Below are 22,434 nucleotides of genomic sequence, written 5' to 3'. Positions count from 1 at the left end.
CGTGTCAAATGGTAGAATCTTTAAAATGGGACAAGAACGGTGAATGGTTAGTGAACTCCTGCTACTTTTGTCAGAATCAACATCTTCAATAAATAACAGTTACCCAGTTACACTGGCAACCATAAACATCCATGCTAAAACTGTGCCTCCACCATGTTTTACAGATGATGTGGTGTTTGAATCTCTTTCTCCATATTTAAGTTAACATTGGTTTCACCTGTTCAAACAGTTTTGTTCCGTAACGGGGCAGGCTTCTTCAGATCAAATCAAATCAGATCAGGTTTATTGTCACATCACACTAACACAGGTATAAAGGTGAGTGAAAAACACAGGGCCATAGTCTCTCACAGTAGCACACTATATATACACTCTATACTAGGGCTGGGTGATATGGAAAAAACACTATATCACAATATTTAAAGCCATTTTTCACTGTACACAATATTTATCACAATGCATGTAATTACGGACTAAATATATCAGTATCGTCAGATTCTTAAAAAATACTCATCAGATATTCTCCCGTGCTGAATACAGTGATTTTTATTCAACATCGCTTCACTTCATTTAATTAAACCAGTCTAATTACAAACTTGCAGTTGACCAGAAAAGCATATTGTGTATCACAATAACAAAATTTATCACAATATGATAAAATATCTTTATATTGCCCAGCTGTACTCTGTACTCTATTATTGTAATCACAGTATGTGCATGTGGACAGTCAGCCCCAGTGTAGCTTATATGTTGAGTTTTATTGTGAAGAAAATAATCCATTTTCATGCAACAAGAGCGCATGCACATCCGCTCTGTAACATGGTGTCAACTCAATTTGATGCCATCCTGTGAGTGGCCCACTGCGTAACTCCCCTATAGGGAAGGACACTAAAAATGCACAGGCGTTTTCTGAAGTGTATCATGTACTGTCAAAGTACAGCTCGAGCAGGCTTAGGGGGCTGCAGTGGGTAATGCTAACATCTTAAACAGCTGTATAGTCTATGAAATTTGATGGGAGGTGGACATACTAAACTGGACAGACTGCAGGCCTATGGCAAGGTCATTAACCTGAATCAGTGTGGTCTTCAGGCTGTGTTCAGCTGCACAAATGGATGACATTCGCATTTGTGAAAGTCACCATCATGCAGTGTGGGTCACCAGGCAAAACACATAATGGCACCAAAATGCACATTATTCATCATCCTTACATCACGTCTAATGCTGCTGAACGCTGTGAATGCAAAGGTCTAAAGATGATGTGACCTTGCCTTTAGTGTAAAGACATTAGAGGTGGCCTGGTCCTTGTGTACGAACAGCCAGCACTGTGCTGGTGTGTTTCTACAAATCATGTTTTCTTCTTTTTTTTTTCTTCACTGGTCAGCAGTATGGACTGAGTCACAGAATGGATTGGCCATGACCAGCTGAGTGGTCACATTCAGGCTGTGTCCTTATCGAATGTCTCCTATTTGCCCTACGCCTTGAACACAAACACTTGCAGTCGTACACACACACACACACACACACACACACACACACACACACACACACACACACAGTGTTTCAGGATATAGCTAATGCTGCAATTCTTTTTTTGTCCTCATTCTTTGTCATTGTTTTTTTCACTTCATTCGAAATGAAATCTTGTGTGCACCTTCCACACATTACAGCAGTTGAGTAAGGCTGCAGTTGGCCAGTTAAATGGTCAGTAGCTATTGTTTTCGTCAGAAAAAGCATCTATGGAAGTGTATGTAGTTTAACGTTGCAAGATTTTTTAGACTGTGTACATTTGGGAAAGACTGTTCAACCTAAAATAGCTACCATGTCCTTGTTTTTTTTACTTGTAAGACAACATTAGCTAGCAGATAGTTAGCTGTGCATAGTTTAAGGACTTTCTATGATACAAAATATACAATTATTATTGCAATAACTAGCATAGATCTCAGTCAGGAGACATACAGCTATATGCAGAAGATATTTTGTTGATTTTTTAAGTGAAAAGGATTTAACAGAACTAGGGCTGCACAATATATTACTGCAGTATCCACATTATAGTGTGTAAATGAGCAACAGTCACATAGCAGGACATGTAATTTGAATAAACATCAATTGATTGATACAAAAGAAAATTCTGCACTGTTCTCATTTTCCATTAGAGATCTACCAGAGGCAGATTATATCTGCCAAATATAATTTATTTCACTACAATATTGGATACAAAGAGGACATTATTAATATCATGCCATGTTGGACTACTAACGTCTGGAGCAATCTGGTGAAAAGTCCTGTATTTTTTAATATTGCTAAAGCAAACAAAATTTTGCAATGTCAGTTTTTTCTAATACTGTGCAGCCCCTAAACACAATCTTTACAGACAATCTAGTCAACAAAACATTTCCCTAATAATGCTAAAGCAAAAAAAAAAAGTAGCAACAGGACATTGTAGTGACACACACACTTCGGCAGGTATCACAGTTTGCACATTTTCTATTGTTGTTTTAGGAATTTTACTCCCGTTCTTTCTTATAGAAAACTTCTGCTATATGCAATATTCCTGAGGCTGCAAGTTAAATATCTTTGCACAGATTCTCAAGTCAGAGGACTGTGAGAGCACTTCCAGAAGCTTCAGTTTACGTTTCGTCACATAGTTCATGACAGACTATGTTTTGTCACCTTCTTCTCAGCAACAGTTAATAGACTAACTGTGTCACACCTACTTTAAGAATCTGCTGATATTTAGTGGAATCTGTGTTTTCTGGGCCAATGGCTGCCACACAATCACAAAAAACCATAATTACTCCAACTACATGTGTGACAGTTGGTAAGATGTTTTTCTAACGAAATGCTACTCCTTTATGACACTGACTTTTGTGATAAGGTTGCAAGCAAAGTTTCCTTTTGATGACTCTTTCAAGCAGATCAAGTTTAAGAGAGCACCACTGCACAGCACCCACCACCACTCCTTTGTTGGCTAATCTTTCTGCAGATCGTTTGACATATGAGGGCCTTTCTGACCAGCACACAATCAGTTCTACCTCTCAGTTTTTTGGCCTCCCAGGCCTTGCATTCTGGACAGTGAAAATGATGAACTGGAAGTACTTTGATATCTTTTTATAGCTTTCCCCAGTAGGCATCAGTTAGCTTTATTTTTTAGATCAGATATCCCCTATATAAATTTAGTTATTCACACACACAGCCATGGCACACTGGCATGGCATCTTGTGTAGTTGCAGTTATATTGTGAAGCTTTACTTGTGGCTTCTGTCTTCGGTGAAAAAAGTAATAATTAGACATCACTTTACTTGGATGGTCAATTGTAGACGCCTCATAGACGCTCAACTGACATTCAACTTTCAACATTTAATTGAATAAGTATTAAATGTAACTGCATGTAAATGACTATTCTCTCGAATGTCACCCCAAAACCTGTAAACCTAACCTTAACCGAAACCTCAACTATATAATCCCTAAACGTAACTTTAAAAGGGTAAGGTTAGGGTTAGGTGTAGGGTTACATTTAACAGACAATCACTGCAATTCTTAATGATCCATACGTGTACATCAAACAAAATGCTCATTTGTTTTCATATGGGTGGACAGTGAAGCTGGTCAATATGACAATATTTTATCATATTGTGAGACAATTTGTTATTGTGATACACAATATGCTTTTTTAAGCAAATCGAGGATATCATCAGTGCTTAAACAACACTGACCAACTGCTAATTTCATCAGAAACAGTGTAATTAGTCATGTTTAATTAGATAAAGTGCAGCAAATTATGAGTAAAATTCACTGTACTAATGATGGGAGAGTATTTAAATAGTAGTTTCTAAGAATCAGTTGCTATTGATGCATTTTGTCCGCAATCATGTATATCACAATAATAACTGTGTATTGTGAAAAGGTCTTTAAATATCGCTATATGATATTTTTACCATATCGCCCACCCCTAGTGGACAGTATGGTAAAATGTAATATTGCAATACTATATGAATTTATCACGGCGCAGAATATTACAATATTTAAACATTAAACATAAATGATTTTTATTTATTATTAAACATTAGTTACACAAGAAGCATTTACATTATACTCAGAAGAGTAAATTTTGACATTTTATTTTGATGCAATTTGTATCTTTCACGATGCAATTTAAGACAATCAGAGAGAGCCTATAAACAACAACATGATATATTCTTGTTTGTTGTGACACTTTTGTCTTGCTTGTGTATTTTTTCCATTCCAACTTTTTCCCAACTTTCAGGAAAATCAAATGTTATGCATCGTGTATCATGAGAATGTTACCAAATCCCAAGCAAATATTCCAAGTCATGTTTTGATTGTAATTTTACATACTGCATGTGTGCATCCATATCTACATGTCCTGGACCACAAGTAAACACTTGCATCTTTCCTCTTGTGCCTTGGTCACATTCCATGATCGTTACACTATGCTCACAATGAACAGCATGCATGAGAAAGGTAATCCAAAATAATGCTCCTTGGCAGATACATACTTTTAAGCATTGTTTCCAGTGAGTGAGCAACCTCATGTCTGTAATGATTAATGTAACACTTCCTCATGTTCAGTATTTTATGCAGTGCTTGACAGATTGCTATAAGCCTTCTACTGGCTTTTATGAGAAAGGGAAATGCCCCAAAACAAGCTAATGCTTTTCGCTCACACAAACACAAGCTTGCATAGCTGGTGCCTACCTCCATCATACGCTCTTAAGCTCTAAGAAACATTATGCACACAAAGACCCAGCTGCATAGCAACCGAGCGGTCAGTGCAGGACAAACCAATGTGTACCCCTGGCAGATCATTCAAAAGGGAATGGTCTACTGTTGTAATCATATTTGGAGAGAAAAAGCATATAGTATGTAATTGATACGCTGCACAGCTCTCTCTCTCTTACTCTCACTTTCGCTCTCTTGCTCTCTCACACAAATAAATACACAAAATCAAGCACTACTGTTAGCCAACCTACCATTTCCGTCTGATTACAACATTTTCATGAGCCTTTGACAAAACCAATATTTTCTTACCCACTCGCCCCCTCCCTCACCACAACACGCTCGCCCGGCCTTTGCAGAACAAACGTGTAATGTTACTGCAAGGCACTCTTCTGCAACAGACTTCCACTTCTTATGTAAATGCAGAGCAGAGTGTGATCAGGGATTTATTTTCTCTCCGTCTGTCCACTCTTCCAGCTGCATGGGTCTATCACCAACACAGACACAGTGCTGACTTCGCTAGCCTGTTTGATTATACAAATTCAGCATTGTCACATTGTAATCTTCTCGGAGAAGACATGTTGTAGAGGCCCAAGTTACAATAGGGTGGAATTCTTCCTCCAGGCTTGGGTAGAAAAAAAAAATTAATCTGCAACAAAAGCGCTTTCCACACAAACCTCCTACCAATAGAGAGCAAGAAAGAAAAAAATGTGGGAGAAGAATAAACAATAGAGTGAATAGAAAAAGCCCACCTCATCCTATGAAACGAGAGGTGGAGAATGTTCGAGAGTATGAAGCTGACAGAAACATTAGAGTACAGATCCATCGAGACACTCTGTTAGTGTTTATCTAAAGGGCAGCTCTGAGGACGTTCTCTTTTTTTTGGTGGGGGGTGCAGGGAGGGATGAAAATGTAGTGACTACATTTTCCACTGAAACAGGAATAAGCCTGTGGCTATAGTCACCACTTCATTTAGGCAAAAGAAATTTATGAAAGCTGGCAGCCGGTTAAATACAATTGCACACATCAAGGGACAGAGAGTAATTTTGAGAAAATCAAGGGCATTTTTGCAGTGGAGATCCTGCAAAAAAACCCAAAGATCTAGCTTATGTTTGCGTCCCGGGCCTTGCACAGATTTAGCCACGGCGAAGCATGCTAAACAGAATCCATTTCTGGAGTTATTCAGAGCAAGGGGGAGGGGCACGGTGCCAGTGGAATAGACAAGTACCTTCCATGTAGCTCCGTGAGAACTCAGAGAAAAGCCCCATTGACATTCTGTCTTTCTTTTTAATTAGTGCATTTTAAAACTACTGTCATAAATGCACCAATTAAAGGCCTTGCAGTAGTGTTTGCTGACACTTAAGACATGTTCCTCTATTTAGATACGTCATTCAGGTGCACAAGCAGCTGTGTACTGGACATATCCAAAATATTGATCACAATGCCATTCCGAGAGGTACAGAATATGCATAAGAATGTGCCTAAAATACAGTCACAAGCTCGGAGCAGTACCCCAATGAGTAAATTGCTATGGAGAATACAAACCCATCCACTGTCTTTGTTTGTTCGGTCCACCTTCAGAAAGTTCTCGTCTTAATGCATGGTAGATCAGAACTGAAAGCAAGAGATGTTACTGAAATGAAGCTCCAGTCACAAGTTCTCAGATGAGATAATATGCTAAAGAAAGAGACATCCAGCACTTCATATAGATGAACAAAAGAGCAAATGACTTTTGCTTCTTTCATTTCCACATTCAATCATGTCTCTCAACGAAATTATTGTGAATGCTATTACAGACATTCTATTAAACGTGCCTTAGTAAAAAAGTCATTACAGTGGCTCCATTTTCCACAGGCAGCTCTGCCAAAGTGAAAGAGACTGGCTTGTGTGACATCCATCGTTCAAATTCTGACACTCAGAAAGAGAACTAGCACTTATCTATTTCAGCCATACAGTCCCACAGTACTCCAACCCGACAGCACGGAAGATCTTTCAGAGACTTCATCTAGGTTGACCCCAGGCTAATGAGATTCTTGTCATATAAGGGAAAAAACGGACATTACACACTCAATTTCAGCTAAGCGCTGAAGTCAGAACAATACCGGTCGGTCTTAAACAGTATCTCCAGTTTACTCCACCTTTAGTAATACTAGCAGAGAACTGAGCAACAAAGGACAATGATGACCAGTAATGAAGATAGCATTCTATGTTTCTTCCACTATTTCTATGTTTCTTCACTCCATGGGATTAAATACTGAAGCGGTCTATTACAGCATGGGTGTAGATTGCTGATTCACTGTGCAGAATGATATATTGTAATCTAGGTTTGATTGGCAGAGTAGAATAAGTTCTCCAATCATGAGGGCTATTGTCAGGTGAACCGGAGGTGCTCAGTCAAGACGTCAGCCTGAACTGTCAGGGCCTCATAGCTAATCAAGCCTGAGGAAAGGGTTGCATCTGAGGGGAGAACACTCAGTGCTTCAGACCCACACAACGCAATCACCACCCCATTTCCCCCAGCTAACAAATCAAGCCCCTTAGACGACTGTGAAGCCACGGGGGAAGGTCTAAGGAATGAAGAATGGTGTATTCAGAAGTGATGAGGTATTGTGGGCCAAAGCGAGCGGCATCATTGTTTTTGAAGAGGCAATTATTTATTTTCTGGAAATTAACTCTGGAAATCTGCACTCATTTTCGATTTTTGACCCCGTGTCAAACGGCACTTGCTCTTTTCTGTATTCACGCGACGTTCTGCAGTCTGCATTAATCCTTAAATGGATACAGCACTCGGAAGAGATAGAATAGACACAAATGGCATTAATGCCTTTACATAAAGACCTGTAATTGGTTGTCATTATTGAAATACAAACAGTATAATCCAAAGAGATGAGGCAGGGGTTGGATGGGGAGGGAACAGCCCATTGTGTCCCAGTGGGGATTACTACAATGTGCACAGGCTGAATGGGATTAAATTTGCAATTTGACAGGATGAGGTCTGCTTCGTGGATGAAGCTTCCACAAAAGCCATGTTCTTTAACAAGGGTGAGAAGGGGGATGTTCAAGAGTTTCCAAAACTGATGAGAGGAGGGGTTTTTTGAAGCAGGAAGAAGGCAAAGAAGAAGCAAGCATGAAGGGATGGGAAAAGCCTTACTATATCATCTGTGGGTCTCAGAATAAAAGTCAGACTCGCTGACAGTATGAAAGTGCTTGGCCTTCCCGGTTTCACTCGATCACACTGGTCAGGGAGGCCCGTAATAGGAGGTAATATCTTCACGAGTTGTTCTTTTTAAAGTCTGACAGTGGCTGGAGTTCTTAGCTCTTGGCCTTTAATAGGCACCATCCAGCACACGCTCACTGCATGGTTCCAGTCATCTCTATAGAGCGGCAGCCACCAGCCCTTTTACCCAGGCGCTTGTGCTTATTTCTATGCGCGAGGCATCCTAAATGTCATTACCGGCTGGGAAAACGGCACAAAGACCCACTGATTGTCCTCTGGCCTTGACGCGCCTCTCGCTTTTCAATCACTGCTCCATTTCAAGTTGTTCAATCAGTGGGCTTCATTCATCTCTCTTTTTTTTTTTTTTTTTGCAGACCAAGACCTGTAGTGAAATAATGCCCAATGTCCCACAGAATTGCCGCTGAATGATTTAAGGTTCATCAATGTCATTTGTGCATAGTAATTTGCTACCAGTCATGTATATTTAAATTGCGAGCAGTCACATACAGGTGTAGATGAATATCAACTAAATGAGACACATGTTTAAAACAGTCTGGAGTATAAAAGCACAATATTTGTTCCCCATTTTAATTAAAAGTGATATGGACAGTGATAAATGTTGAAGATGTACAGAGTTCGCCATAGAGACTGAGTGATATATCAGATGTTATATTGACCTTTTTGTATAAATGCCTTAACCTGGTCAATGTCGCACAATTAAGCAAATTTTTGCCTTTATTTTATGTAGTCTTGTTTGTTTTCTGTATTTTGCTGCTTATTTTTCCATACATATGTGTTAGAAAGGTAAACGTTTTTTTCTAACCAACACTTACAGCCCTTTTTACCATATTTCTGTATAACTGCATTTATTCAAAAGTTAGTATTTTGCAAGCAACAAACTGTTACAGTGAGTGAAGCTTGAAGGCGGATGTAAACATAGGTTTTTAATAAAGATAAAACTAAACATAACAAATCGCAAGAGTATACAAAGATACAAACTGGGGAACAAACCAAACACTGAAACCAACAAAGGAAACAAACATGAATAGAACAAACATATCCACCATAACCCACCATAACCCCAAATCAACATGCTACCATAAATGACCAAACAAAGGAATGCTCAAACAAAGGGGTACTTATAAAGGGACTAACAAGGAACACCTGGGACTAACAAGGAGGCGTGGCTACAGAAGAGACACAGGTGAGAACACTAATGAACAGGCGGGGCTAGGACAGACAAGAAACAAACAGAGCCATGTGCTTGTGAGCACTTGTGAGACAAAACAGAGGTAGGCGTGACACAAACACACTTAGTCATTAGGTTTTTGAGTTTACTGAAGTTTCATAATTTGAGTTTAAGAACCAACAACCAGTCAGTAAAGCACTGTTTAAAAACACATGCTGCTATTATCAGAGATTCACACTTTTAGGCCAAAAAACATTTCATATCAGTCGAACCTTTGTTGGCCACCAACACGCACCCAACAAGCCTGTAGATGGTCTCATTCGTCAGATAAATCTTGTCTCAGACTTAAATGACTGTCTATGACATTTAAACAGATCAATTTAGGCATTTCAAAACATTGGCGTTTGTAAGCCTTATTGTCCTCTGGTCTTTACACGACGCCTTTTAAAGTCCAGACATCACATCATCGTTGAGGGTGACTGCGACAGCCCTTGTTTTCTGTGCTTATTGGGAATCTTTGCGTTGGGAGAATCAGAGTTCACCTTAAAGCTCTCAGCTCTAAGCTCAATGACTCAACATTACCTCTGACATTTTCTTCTCTTGCTTCTGGAGTACTGGTATGTTGTGCATCACCATTTAAGTGGCTTTTAAAGCAAGCTGAGATCTAATTCACATGGCCCTTAATCTGAGTACATACATTGTTTGGACAAGCAATGTTTAGCCTTGTAATCGTGAATTCCGCTGTCCACTCAAAATGTCAGTTGTCTTTAATCAGTGCTGTTGGACATGTTCAAACATATCCAGCCACATCCTCCACACGTTAATAACAACGATATCAGAATAAAGAGCCATTTGCATTAAAGATGAATGGTTTAGAGACATAAATAAACTCCTCTACTCTAAATTCACTGGGAAAGACAATTGCTTCCAGCCTCCCGTAGTACACAGTAGATTTCCTTTTTTAACTAAATCCCTGATTAACTGCGATTATGAATGCAAATTTCATGATCTCACGGTTGTGTTCGATGTCAAGCAATTAGCAGCAAGGTAATTAATTCAGCTAATTAATCTGTTTCAATATCACCCTCGCACCAATATGTTTTCAGCAGCATGTACTGTAATTTTAATATGAGGCGCACTTGTAACTAAAAGGCCTGAAATGGAAGCTTTTATTCACATGGTTGAATTGTCACGCTTGGTTGACTTATGTTTGGGTGAACTTTTAACCAGCAGTTATTTCTGTTCTTAGCTGGGCAAAACAGACCTGTGTACAAACAACTTCACCAAAATCTTGAACAGATAGGGACAGGCAAGAAAGCCTGATCAAAACCTAAGCTTTTCAAACAGCTTCATCTTAATAGGGGTTTAAGTTGTTTACGGAGTACGGAAAATAAACTTGCAGCGATTTGTCTCCCATGGTCATAACAATATATCAGCAGGCTGGTTCTCTGCCAGCAAGTGCACTGCGGTTCCCAGCTACTGCCATGTCTCACTACGAGATTTGGAAAGTAACATGCCTTCTCTTAGCAGAGCTTCCACAGCAGCTGTGGCACACATTATGTGTTTCACTTGTAAGGCTCATGTTCCTAATTGCTAAACATCTTTCTTGGTTTATTTCTGCACGTTCTCTCCCCGAGCTCCCCTTACTGTCTAAACCGCTACAGTACTACAGTCCAGTCGGCCTGGGCCTCACAGTATCCAGATGGATATTGATGTGACCCTGGACAGCCTGCCCTGTGAGTTAGCACTGCTCACTAACAGACAGTGAAGCTCTGGCCAACTCCTAGCCCTCTGCAGCCCTGTACTGATCTCTTAATACATGGAAAATACTGGGAGAACAATTAAATCTAATTGGATGCTGAGAAAAGCCTTGCCATTTTAATGCTGGACGATGAAATCAATGACACTGATTATGCAATGGAATAAAACTTCACAGCTTTTGTGAATGATCTGTGGTGAAATACATTGGTCTTCCCTTCTTATCAGTCTGACAGTACAACATTTTAAAGCCCACTTCTGGCTTTCCCTCTATAAATGAGAGGTCATACCGCAGACAGATTTCACAAGCGTCAATACCTTCTTACCTTAGAATGCAAAACAACAATACATGCTTCTCCCATCTGAGGCTTCTGATGCTTATTAGATATATATGCCATTTTGTTTATTAGAGATACTTGTAGCATTACAAGCAGAGAGTTCTTTTGTGTATACTGAAATGAACAGTGGTAATATTAAGCCTGGAGTGGATGCCATACAGACTGGCAAGTTTCCACGGCACTTATCGGGGTCTCGGAAAGGACAATGACGAGGAGCAGGGAGAAAAGCGCTGTTGATCCAGAGAATCTGAAGGCTGTTCTGAATGTGACTGTTGACCTTCAAAGTGCAATTGAACTGATGAGCATAATAACTTTCTGCTGCACGCGAGATCATTTTTAGGAGAATGGTTTCATGCATTTCAAATTTCCCTTACTTTTCAATCCAGTAGTCTTTTTTTTCCAAAACAAATACCAACAAGCGAATTAAATTAACAAATACATACGCAATATTAAAAGATACCAATGAAATAGACACCAGATAACCAAATCCAAATAAATGAATGGTCCAAACTGAAAATAGCACTACCTAATTATCATATAAGTACAGCATTCTTATTTGACTTCATTAATAGACCAAACTTGTTCATCTCGTCAGGCAAGCATTGTGACGTTAGTCTTGCACACCTTCATGATTGTCATTATGGCAAGGTGTAAAATCAAGGATGGCCGTCTGCAGGACTGTCAGTGTCTGGCTTGTCTGTGCGTTTCACACGCAGACACAGACAGTCCTGCAGACGTCCAAAACATGTTTAAATTGAAAGTGTGGATCTGGATTTTGCGGCTACACATATAGGCAAAGGGGGCAGTGGTGGCTCAGCGGTTAGAGCTCTGGGCTACTGATGACAGGGTTGTGGGTTCAATACCCAGGCTCGGCAAACTGCCACTGTTGGGCCCTTGAGCAAGGCCCTTCACCCTCAGCAATGGCTGCCCACCACTCTAGGCATGTGTGCTCACTGTCCACTGTGTGTTTCACTGGTGTGTATGTGTGTGTTCACTGCATTTGTGTGTGTTCACAAATTCCATCTGTGTCCGTCACAAATGATCAATATGGTTGTTTTGTCTTGTGCGTCAACCATACAACACGCTGCCCCGTTACTTCGCCAACACAGTGATAGCACAGAAGAGTTCGGCCATCCCTGATTTTACACTTCAAAGTCATGGCAATCATGAAGGTGTGCAGGACTAACATCACAAGCTGTTTGCTTGAGTGACCTGATGAACAAGTTTAGGTCTATTATTAAGCCAAATTTTTGCAGAGCTAAATGTTAGCAAGCTGTACATGAGCGGATAAGAGATATACCTCCCAGCTGCAGTCATTTTAAATATCTTCATTTTATTCAAATCACAACTCACTTTATTTGGTTTTATTTGGCTTTATTTGGTTCAAAACGCAATACGGTGACGGAGCAGCATCCAGAAAGAGGCTTTGGATCTCCATCTAAAAAGAAGACACACTAGGCGACCTTTCAGGCAATGCTTTTGTCAAACCCCAGCATGGCGGACACAGTGCAATAATAAATGAAATGGATATGTATGGGATAGGGAATGTGCTTTTTCTCAACAAAAATCCCCTGGAGTAGTGGAAAGACAACAGCAGGTAGACTCACAGGATCCTTTCTGTCTATTCCAGCCTTCATTTCAGCACCAAGTGCAGACAAGTGCATTCCACTGCTGGGGACATAGTCTGGCAAAAGGTCATAACTGCTTCCGGAAAATGTGCTCATTTTCTTGAAGAAGGTCTCATTTGTGATGCTACTGGAGTACTGCAGAATAATACATTTCAATGTATAAATGTAAGAGCTGACAAAAGCCACATTTAACAAAACTAAACAACAATTATTTAAATGCTGTAATTTTCAGCATGTGAAAAAAATGACCTAGCTATTCTACTGTCTGGTCACAGACTGCACGACCCTCGAAACAAAGGGCCAAACCTTGACCCCAGTACTGTGATGCGTATCATACTGCTACTCAAGTGTGTATCATTTTGTCCATCGTTGTGGCTGCTTCCTTGCTTTCCTTTTCAAGATAGCATGGTCCATGGAGCCACACAGAGCCTGCCATTTCCAGCCTGACACTGAAAAGGTCAGTACAAGCAGGTCACCCTCCACCTCGTGCACGCTCTCTGCTAAATTTGGACTGAACCGTGGCCAGAGAATCCTTTATACGAAGGCCTGATTAAGCAGGAGAAAAAGGTCTGCTATTGTACCACCAGTGAAACAAGCGAGCTATATCGTAACACTGGTTTCTGCAGATGCCGACCGTGTCTGGAGACGGATAAGGCACTCATCGCTGGGGGGTGAGGGGAGGAGGGTGTAGGCAGGGGGTGTAGTCCTTGAATGCCACACTATTTGAAAAGCTAGGGAAGAAAAAAAAAAGGCATCGCTTTATCTTGCTTGGGGCAACGCACAAAAGAGGCAAGCGCGGCAACGTGGCAGGTTTTCAAATTGGGATCAAAAGGTTCGAGCTAATTAACAAACTAAATAAGAGTCTCTGAAGCTTCGCCTGGCTAGAGTCTTCTCCTTTTCACAGCTTTTCAAAGGCCAAGCCACGGTGGATATTTAGTCGGTGGGTATATGTGTGGGTGCAAGTGTGTGTTTGTTTATGGCCAAGGCAATGTTGTTTTTGTTGCCTGTATTGCTGGGTAACAGTAAAGCAGTATATTCACCCATGTCCTTGTCACTGCCTGTTGTGCATGCGGGTGTAACCTGTGACCATAAAAGAAATCAGATGGTGGCGGTTTTCCCGTTTCGCTGCTTTAATTGTATTTGACTTTCCCAGCAGTGGCCGAGCAATGGCAGGGACTCGAGAGTCAGATGGGTGAGACAGGGGCTCGTAATAAAGACAAATGGGGAGAACATGAAATTTGATTCTGTCTGCTGGTGCAGCACCTACTACAAAAGGAGAGTGAGAGCGAGAGAGAGAGGGAGAGGGAGAGAGACCAAGTACATTGACAAGCCATGAATTTTCCTCGAGCTGTCAAATCTATAAGGGCACACATCTAGAAGTAATGGCATGCCATCTCCGGAGACAAGCACACGGAATAAAACAGGAACAGCACAATATTATCTGATTCCATCACACAGACACTTTGCCAGATTCCCCAACCACCACCCGCAAACCCCCCACCCAACCATGAATGAGACAAACAGGGCACCACGACCTCACGCCACTCCAAACGCAGGGTTTTCCGCCCTCGTTAATCCGACGCCATCCACCATTGTGTCAGCGTAAGGTTCGCCTGCATATTATTTATTTAATTACCAGGAGCATATGTTCCCCTCAGACCTTGTACTGTGGAGTACACACTTTGTAGTGTGATATGAAAACACCATCTGCTCTGACAACAGTTCAAGACTTGCAGCGCAGGGAAAGGCCTTCTGTGTCAGTGGATTATCTCCGTGTTTTCCAATCTCCATTTACCTTATCTCCTCTCCCTGTTGGCCATCACGCAACGATCCTTATAATCTATAATGGAGTCAATTATTCTTGCGCCAGGTAAGCCTATCCCCCAAATGATGTATAGTTTTTCGGTTTATCTGCATCAATCCACCTTGTTCGAAAAATACGCAGTGGCTCTGGCCAATCGGACGGAGTGATCACACACAGGAAGATGGTGAACCATTCCTTCTTCCTACTAAACAATATATCCACACACTCATACTTAACTATTAAGTTTGCTATTAAGTGTTTCAGATCAGTACGAAATTCATCATCTGCGCGTTCACGTGCTTTTAATTGCTCTTTACATAATGTATAGATTTTCGAATTAAGCTTCAAAGCCATTATGTGGAGAGGGTCCAAATTTGCTATTGCATTAAAAAGTAATCACACCATTGGACGTGATGTGCGTCTGCAAGTGAGACTTGGTTTGCATTTCATTATGCTGTTTTGTGTACACTACATGAGATGCAACAAACTGTGTGTGTGTGTGTGTGTGTGTGTGTGTGTGTGTGTGTGTGTGTGTGTGTGTGTGATGGCAGATAGCTTGCCAGTCTCATCAAGTCTCGCAGGAGCTCAGAGTGCCAGTATAGGCAGAATATCCCGCTGACATAAGAGAAGAGGCCACAGTGCATTTGATTCACACTTTCAAGAGAACAATACCAACATCTGCTGTCTCTCATTAACTACATTGAAGCTAATAGCAAGGCCACAAGTGTGCTGACTTTGGTAATGAAACGGATGTGCAGAACAACATTGGAAAAATCAGACAGCTGTGAACGCGCTGGCGCAATTGAGCGTGTGTTAGTCTGCGATGTATTTAGCCTGTTAAGATAGGGAAGAGTGATTTGCATGTGTGTAAAATTGCAGTTTGTCTGAATGGGGCATTTTCATGAATTACTGTACTGTGCATGGAGATCCGTGAGCTAAAAGTACGTTGTTACTGTACTCAAGTAAATGATTTAAGTATCTATTCTTTGCCTGAGTGTGTATAAGTTATAATCTCTCGCAATATTCCGAAAGAAATATCTGTACTTTTTTACAAAAATACGTGAAATAAGTCAATCTGAATTACATATTATTATTATAAGATTTTGTTTATATTTTTAATATTTATATTTAAAGTTATGTATTTTTTATACATAACTTATACATGTAGTTTCAGTATTAAACATTTAACAACAATTACACTTGGTTTTGTAGGTCTGTCACTCAAAATACATCTTGTTTCAAATATTTCATTTAAAGAAACACGTTTAGTATTTTTTTAATACATACTTGAAATACATTTAGATTTAGGTACACCTCCTTAAATACACATACTTTTATATTATAACTTGAGTAAACAATATATCTATATCATACTTCATTTTTTAAACAGAGTATTTGTATATTTACCTAAGCATGGGACTTGTGTACTTCTGCCGCCTGTGGTGGTAAGAGACTACCCAGCAAAACTAATAATAAGGGAGAACATGCATTTTTAACAAGGTGAAACACACAAACCCCCCCTCCCCCACCTCCACACAATCTGCAATTTAACCCACAAGCTAAAGCAGATAATAGCTGTGACTGCGCAAGTGTGTTTGTGTGTCAGTCTACTGTGCATTTAGTCTGATAAGAACCGGGGCTGGCTTGTGTGTAAAACTGCCTTTTCATGTTTGAACATGAATCGGTCAAAAGTGTAATAAAATAAAAAAATACGTTACCACTCTGCTGCGGTCAGAGCATTGCTCCCTGTCACAGTCCTGTGTAAGGTCCTGGTCCAGACACACACAACATAGACCTGGGCTGCCCACATCAAAGTGATCCCAGGGCTGGCCTGCGTTCAACACTGAACTGTCTCTAGACCCTGCTTCTGCTGGGTGCATTCACCACACACTCGCTTCTGTCAGCTTGCCGATTAAATTTACATGAAAATGAAATATTCATTTTCCGCTCAGCAATTGATGGCCATCTTAATTTGATGGAACTTATGATGTCGCACTTGTTGTTGTCAGCCTCTTTATAAATGTATGTCTTCCTTCCTGTTTTTTTTCCCTTCTTTTTTTTCCCTCTCCATAGTAAGTCACTGAGTGCCCTTGGAATGGACAGGGTTATGACTCAGACTCTCTGACTCAGTGATGCTCTCTCTGACTTATGTATTTATAAAAATGAAAGCATTTTCATAGAAAATATCTTGAGTATAGATTAGTACACACTCAAGACTAAGAAAAATCAAGTATGCATGCGATATGAATAAACCAGTGAAGCTGGTTCCTAGGCAAAGTGTTATACTTATATACTTACATATTTATGCAAAAAAATATTGACGTAACCATTTAGGAATTAAAGAAATTTGTTACATAGTCGCTCTGAGTCAAAAGTAGTTGGAAAAATAAACATGATAAAAATAAAACATAATATAAAAAGTATACTCAATACTTGGGTACATTAGATTTAAATAAACATGAACAGAACAGAACTCTGTACACATTTCAATTCATCTGGCTACTTCTCACTGTTTACTACAGTAAACACCAGGGACACAGTTCCATTATCAGCCATACATGCCAATGCCATAACAGTGCCTCTGCCATGTTTGACAGATGATGTGGGATTCTTTTGAATAATAAACTCCTTTTTGTTTTTCACCATTCTCATTTTGTTTTGGTTTTATTTGTACAAGGAATATTTGTCCTATGATTGAAAGGGCTTTTTAAAGATCTATCAGTGTAATCTGTGTTCTTGAGTGTTACCAGTAGTTTGCATTTTGAAGTAAACTCCCTGTATTTAAATTGCTGAGCTTGTCTGTGTTTTTCTTTATTTATTTTTTAAAGAATGAGCTGTTTTTGATTTGGCCACTCCTAAATTTCTGCTATCTCTCTGATATAACTGTTTGGGTTTTTAGGCTCTTCGGGGCTGCATATTTTCTATTTCATATTAGTTTACCTGAACAGCTAAACCAAATGCAAAAGCTACCAAATGCAAATTCAACACTTGAAATCAACTCCAGAACATGTCCTTAATTTGTCACAGAGTAACAAGGAAACTGGTCACGCTTGTCCATAAAAGTGCTTATTAGTTAATTTTCCAATTAAGTTTGGTCTTGAGAAAATGGCTGTAATTCCTGAAAGTCTACTCTTTAATCACATCTTTCAAATCCACTGAGGCGATGCATAGAGACGAAGTCACACAAACTGTGTCCCTGACAGCGATAACACTAAAATAACTGACGTAAAGTGAAGTCAATAAAATTAATTATCCTGTTTTAATGGCACCTGTCAAAGGGGTAGAATATATACTAGGCAGCCAGTAAACGGTCAATGCTGGGCTTCGATGCGCTGTGGAAGCAGGAAAAATGGGTAAGCATAAGGATTTGAGCGACTTTGAAAGGGATGAACAATAATGGCTACACAACTGAGCCAAACACGGCATCTCCAGCACAGCAGGTCTTGTGGGGTATTCCTAGTATGCAGTGGTCAATACCTACCAATAATGGTCCAAGGAAGGACAACCGCTGAACCAGCAACAGGGTCATGGGCGCTCAAGGCTTAATAATGCATGTGAGAAATGAAAGCTAACTGGTGTTGTCAGATCCCACAGAAGAGCAACTGTAGCACAAATTGCTTGGGTTGAGTGGGACACAATATTATGCAGGTAATATTATGCTGGAAAACTGGATATTATATATCAGTGCTTTGATATAAATGTACCTACTTTATCTAGCTCTGATTTAGTGACTTTGCTAAGCTTCCAGATGCTTCCTGATACCTTGCATACTGCATGCACTCAACAAAAGGAAAATGAGAGGAAAATTAATACATGGAGGCCAACTGTTGCTCTGAACAAAGGAGCAAGAGAAACAAAAGTGACATAAAATCATGAGCCAGATTGATTAACTGGCAATGATGAAGCACTTGAAGTATTAGGTAGATAAAGCAATTGATTATCCAATAAATCCTTGTCTGGCGCTGAATTCCCTCATTCAGAAATAGAAAAGGGGCCAGAGGCCATAAATTAGTTTCATCCATCGTCTGCCTGTACGGAAAATGAGACAACTGCAACTACGCAAGCTTATACAGCGTAGACACGGGACACAGGGTTTATGGATTCATGTGCTACATGTAAGTGTTGGCAATGTATTAACAAACAAGACAAATTTGATACATTTTTCAAATTTAAACATTCAGTGTCCCATTCAGTTCAGAGCTGGTCAGGCAGTGTGCTTTTTGTAACCTTTAACGACCTTAAAATAGTTCATGGCTTTTATGTAACAGAAAGGTCTTGTCGTTTCTGAGGAAGGCAATATGAATACAAGTCACTTCCACATCATAAATTCTGTGGTGGTCGAAAAATCTGTTCAGCGAGAAGCACAACCATTCTGCCAAACACGCCCTCATTACATCCATCATAATCAGCCGAGGAGCCTACGCAGAAACATAGTCCTTTTGAAAACAGATTCCGCTTTGCTTGAACACTGAGAGGGCAACACAGCAAACAGCACAGAGGCGCGGGAGAAAGCGTTCATCCCTAGACGTTTTATATTCTTGCAGAGTGAGTTTGATCGGCCATCTGGCCTCCAAGAGGCACATTGTAAAAACAGTGGAATCGATGGAGGCAAGTCCACGTTGGATGCCCACCATTACACAGATGGTGTAGAAGTGCTTAGGCTACCTCTTGGGGAGACACACGCCCCTCCCTCCTCCTCCTCTCTGGACAGCACCCACTTTAATGAATTTCACTGGTGTGGTTCCTATCCTATTTGTGGAGTAGTGGCGAAGCTGTGTCTACGCAGAGGTTCAAGGAGAGCCCTCTAGTGGTCTAGTACAGCGGGTAGCACTGACTATTTTGTGATAAACACTGTGTCTGCAACACAGTTCTATCCATGCACGGCCTGTGAGCATATGTATGTTAAAATTTAAAGGGAAACTAGAATGACGTACAATTACAAACACAAAAACACCCTCACACAAGCGAGGACCCTCAAACTGGTTAATGACGGAATACAGCAGACACACAGACCCAGACGCTACAATACACTGAGCGATGGTTGGCTATTGCCGCTGTAGTGTAGATGTATACATGAGTATGTGTGTGTGTTCTGTTTGCGATAGGGACACACACACACACACACACACACACACACACAGATCTGACTACAGCTGCAACATTACATCTCAAGGTAGCTTTACCTCATCTCAGTGTCATTTGAATCACAAAAGCTGTCACATTGTGTTTGAGGCGTCTTTTGAACGTGCTGCCAAAATACAAAAGCAGCTGCTAGTCAAACAGTAAAACACCTCAGTTTACACCTTTACCACACACACACACACACACACACTCTCACACACACAAAAAAGGAAATGCCACAGATCCACAAATCACAAATCTTCACCACAATGTCATAGAAGTCAATCCCAGAGCCATCAATCATCTGACATGACAATGTCCACAAATAAGAGAAACCGAGGTAAGACAGTGCCTCTTTTCCCAGAAATCGAGGCCTGTGGCTCCATGTGAAATTCATATGAAGGTGCAAATTCTTAATGTGCAAAAAATGCTTTAGTCAAACATTGAATCAAACATGTGTGTAATAGTTTGTATAAAAACTTGTATGAAAAAACAATTATTAATTTTAATATATTTTTAAATGTTAAATAATAAATGCAGTTTACCTGTCTGACTATATAATGTGGCCCTTGGAAGCAGGTTAAGAAGATGTTTAACCTGTGAACCTCTGTATGTGTGTGTGTGTGTGTATGTGTGTGTGTGTGTGTGTGTGTGTGTGTGTCATGTGCAGTGTTTGCTCTGGGTACAAGTGATGTGCCTTGAGCCAAAGCCCTATTGATCTTCACTCGAGCCCTGTAACGTTTTCACCACTTCTTCAGTTTCCAAATGAGAATATGTCTCCCATCTTCTCCTCACGACTCCCGCAACAACCAAAAATCAAAGTCAACTTGTCACCAAAACACACACAGCTTGTTGGAGAAGCTGAAAAGGACAGGGCTCGAAGTTCACCGGTGCGCAAAGCTCCAAACTTTGGAGAGCACAGAATTACCATGTTGTGAAGCAACATACATACACACACACACACACCACCTCACACGTCCTACAGCCCTCTCTAAAAGCGAGTGTTATTCCCATTCGACGTGACTAAAGTAAACGGACTGTTTACTTTTAGTGAAATGTGGCGCATTCGTTCCTGCACGCCAGTTTTAAATGGCAGCACCCAAACTTGGCTCGTCTCTACATCCCCACGCCTGGACGAATATTCAGCCTCTTACTGTCAACACACTGCCCTTCATTCCTCTACAGACACGCGTCTACTAAGCTGGCTAATTTAACAGGTCGATCCGCGAAACGTGCTGTTGGAATTTCAGTCCGGCTCATCAACAGAGCACACAACTGTTTAAGCCCGTCCGCTCCGACACGGAGCTCCGCGACGCAGCCTGTGTCTAAAACACGGAGCACAGCCGCTGCGCGCGAGCACGGAATGAACATGTGAAGTAAAGTGTGTCCGTGAGTCAGCCGTCAGTCTCCCTTCAGCCTTCTCTTCTTACCTATTCGTATGACATGAGGCATCCCACATGAGCACTGAATCCAAAACAGACACACCATGATCGTCGTCCAGTATTCCAAAGTCGCACTCCGGACCGACCACCAAGTATTTCTCATCTTTGTTACTGAGTGAGATCCACTTTCTTGCTTTTTTGTTTGTTTGTTTGTTTTTTTATTATTTAGGAATCCAAAGTCGTCTCACAAATGCGAGTCAAAATTGGCTTCGTGGGTGTCATATGAGGGTCTCTCTGCCTTGCAACGAGTTGTACGAGCACTCATTGTACCTGATAAAACATTTGTTTTTCTTTTCCAGCTTATTTTGATTTTCTCTCTCTCTCTTTTTGGACGCTGAAGTCCCGGTGCAGCTCTATCAGGTCTGATTTAACTCCAGCTCTTTACACGCAGGCGGATCGCTGCTGTACCTGCGGTCTCGGGCTCTTACTATCAGCCTGCAGGAGTCTCTCTATTCCCCTTCTACCGTAGGATTGTTTTTGTTTTCACACCCGTTTTCCGGAACGTCCCGCCCCCGTCTGGAATGATTGGCTCGCTGCTCGCCGTTTCCTGCGCCGTGATTGGCTGGTGATTTTTGCTTCCAGGCAGGTCGTCCACTAGGATGACGAGTGTAGGCACTGTTAGAGGACGTGAACTAGCAGCCAATTCTAGAGCTGGACGCGGCGTACCGCGAGCCAATCATAGCAACGTGGGCGGGACCTGTCTGAAAACGGGTGGGGAAACAAACTGACGCCCCACTCGTGCGGCGGAGATGTTTCGGTTAGTTCAGACATCGCAGTGAGGGAGCCGGATTTGCGTGGAAGGAAACGGGGAAGGGGATCGAGTATATGGTAGCTATTTTTGAGGGGGATTCTCTTGGTTTGAGGGTGTCAGCAATGCAAATGAAACGATCATTGCGATGAAGATTTCGTTAAATAAGTAAATCCCTGACGGAGATAGCAGCAGGGGGGTGATTTTGAGTCTAGGCTGTGCTACAGAAGTCAGATCTCGTCCAATTTCCCCCCAAAACCCCCATCTGTTTCAAAAGTATCTAGATCTCGACAGACGACGGTCTGCTGTTCACGTTTAGACAGTCATTTTATAAATGACTCCCACAGACCGAGTGGTCTTAAAAGCTCGGAGAAAGAACAGAGCAAACACGACCACGTACATTACACCACGTGTAACTTAGAGCAACTGATAGCCACCCCACTTAGTCCTTATAT

At 41.0% G+C, this 22,434-nt stretch overlaps 1 protein-coding gene across 1 annotated transcript in view; it reads right to left on the bottom strand.

Moving 5' to 3' along the window:
• grik3 (glutamate ionotropic receptor kainate type subunit 3) overlaps nucleotides 1-21,674 on the bottom strand; it is a 121,517-nt gene extending 99,843 nt beyond the window's left edge. The window contains exon 1 of the mRNA XM_072679740.1: nucleotides 21,220-21,674. Within this exon, the coding sequence (XP_072535841.1) occupies nucleotides 21,220-21,334 (115 nt within the window). The 5' untranslated portion in view covers nucleotides 21,335-21,674. The remainder of the gene's footprint in view (nucleotides 1-21,219) is intronic.
• Between the last annotated feature and the right edge of the window lie 760 nt (nucleotides 21,675-22,434).

This window comes from Salminus brasiliensis, chromosome 5 (genome assembly GCF_030463535.1).
Source record: "Salminus brasiliensis chromosome 5, fSalBra1.hap2, whole genome shotgun sequence".
Lineage (NCBI taxonomy): Eukaryota > Metazoa > Chordata > Actinopteri > Characiformes > Bryconidae > Salminus > Salminus brasiliensis.
Note: the sequence above shows the minus strand (reverse complement) of the source record. Positions and strands in the feature narration are given on the sequence as shown.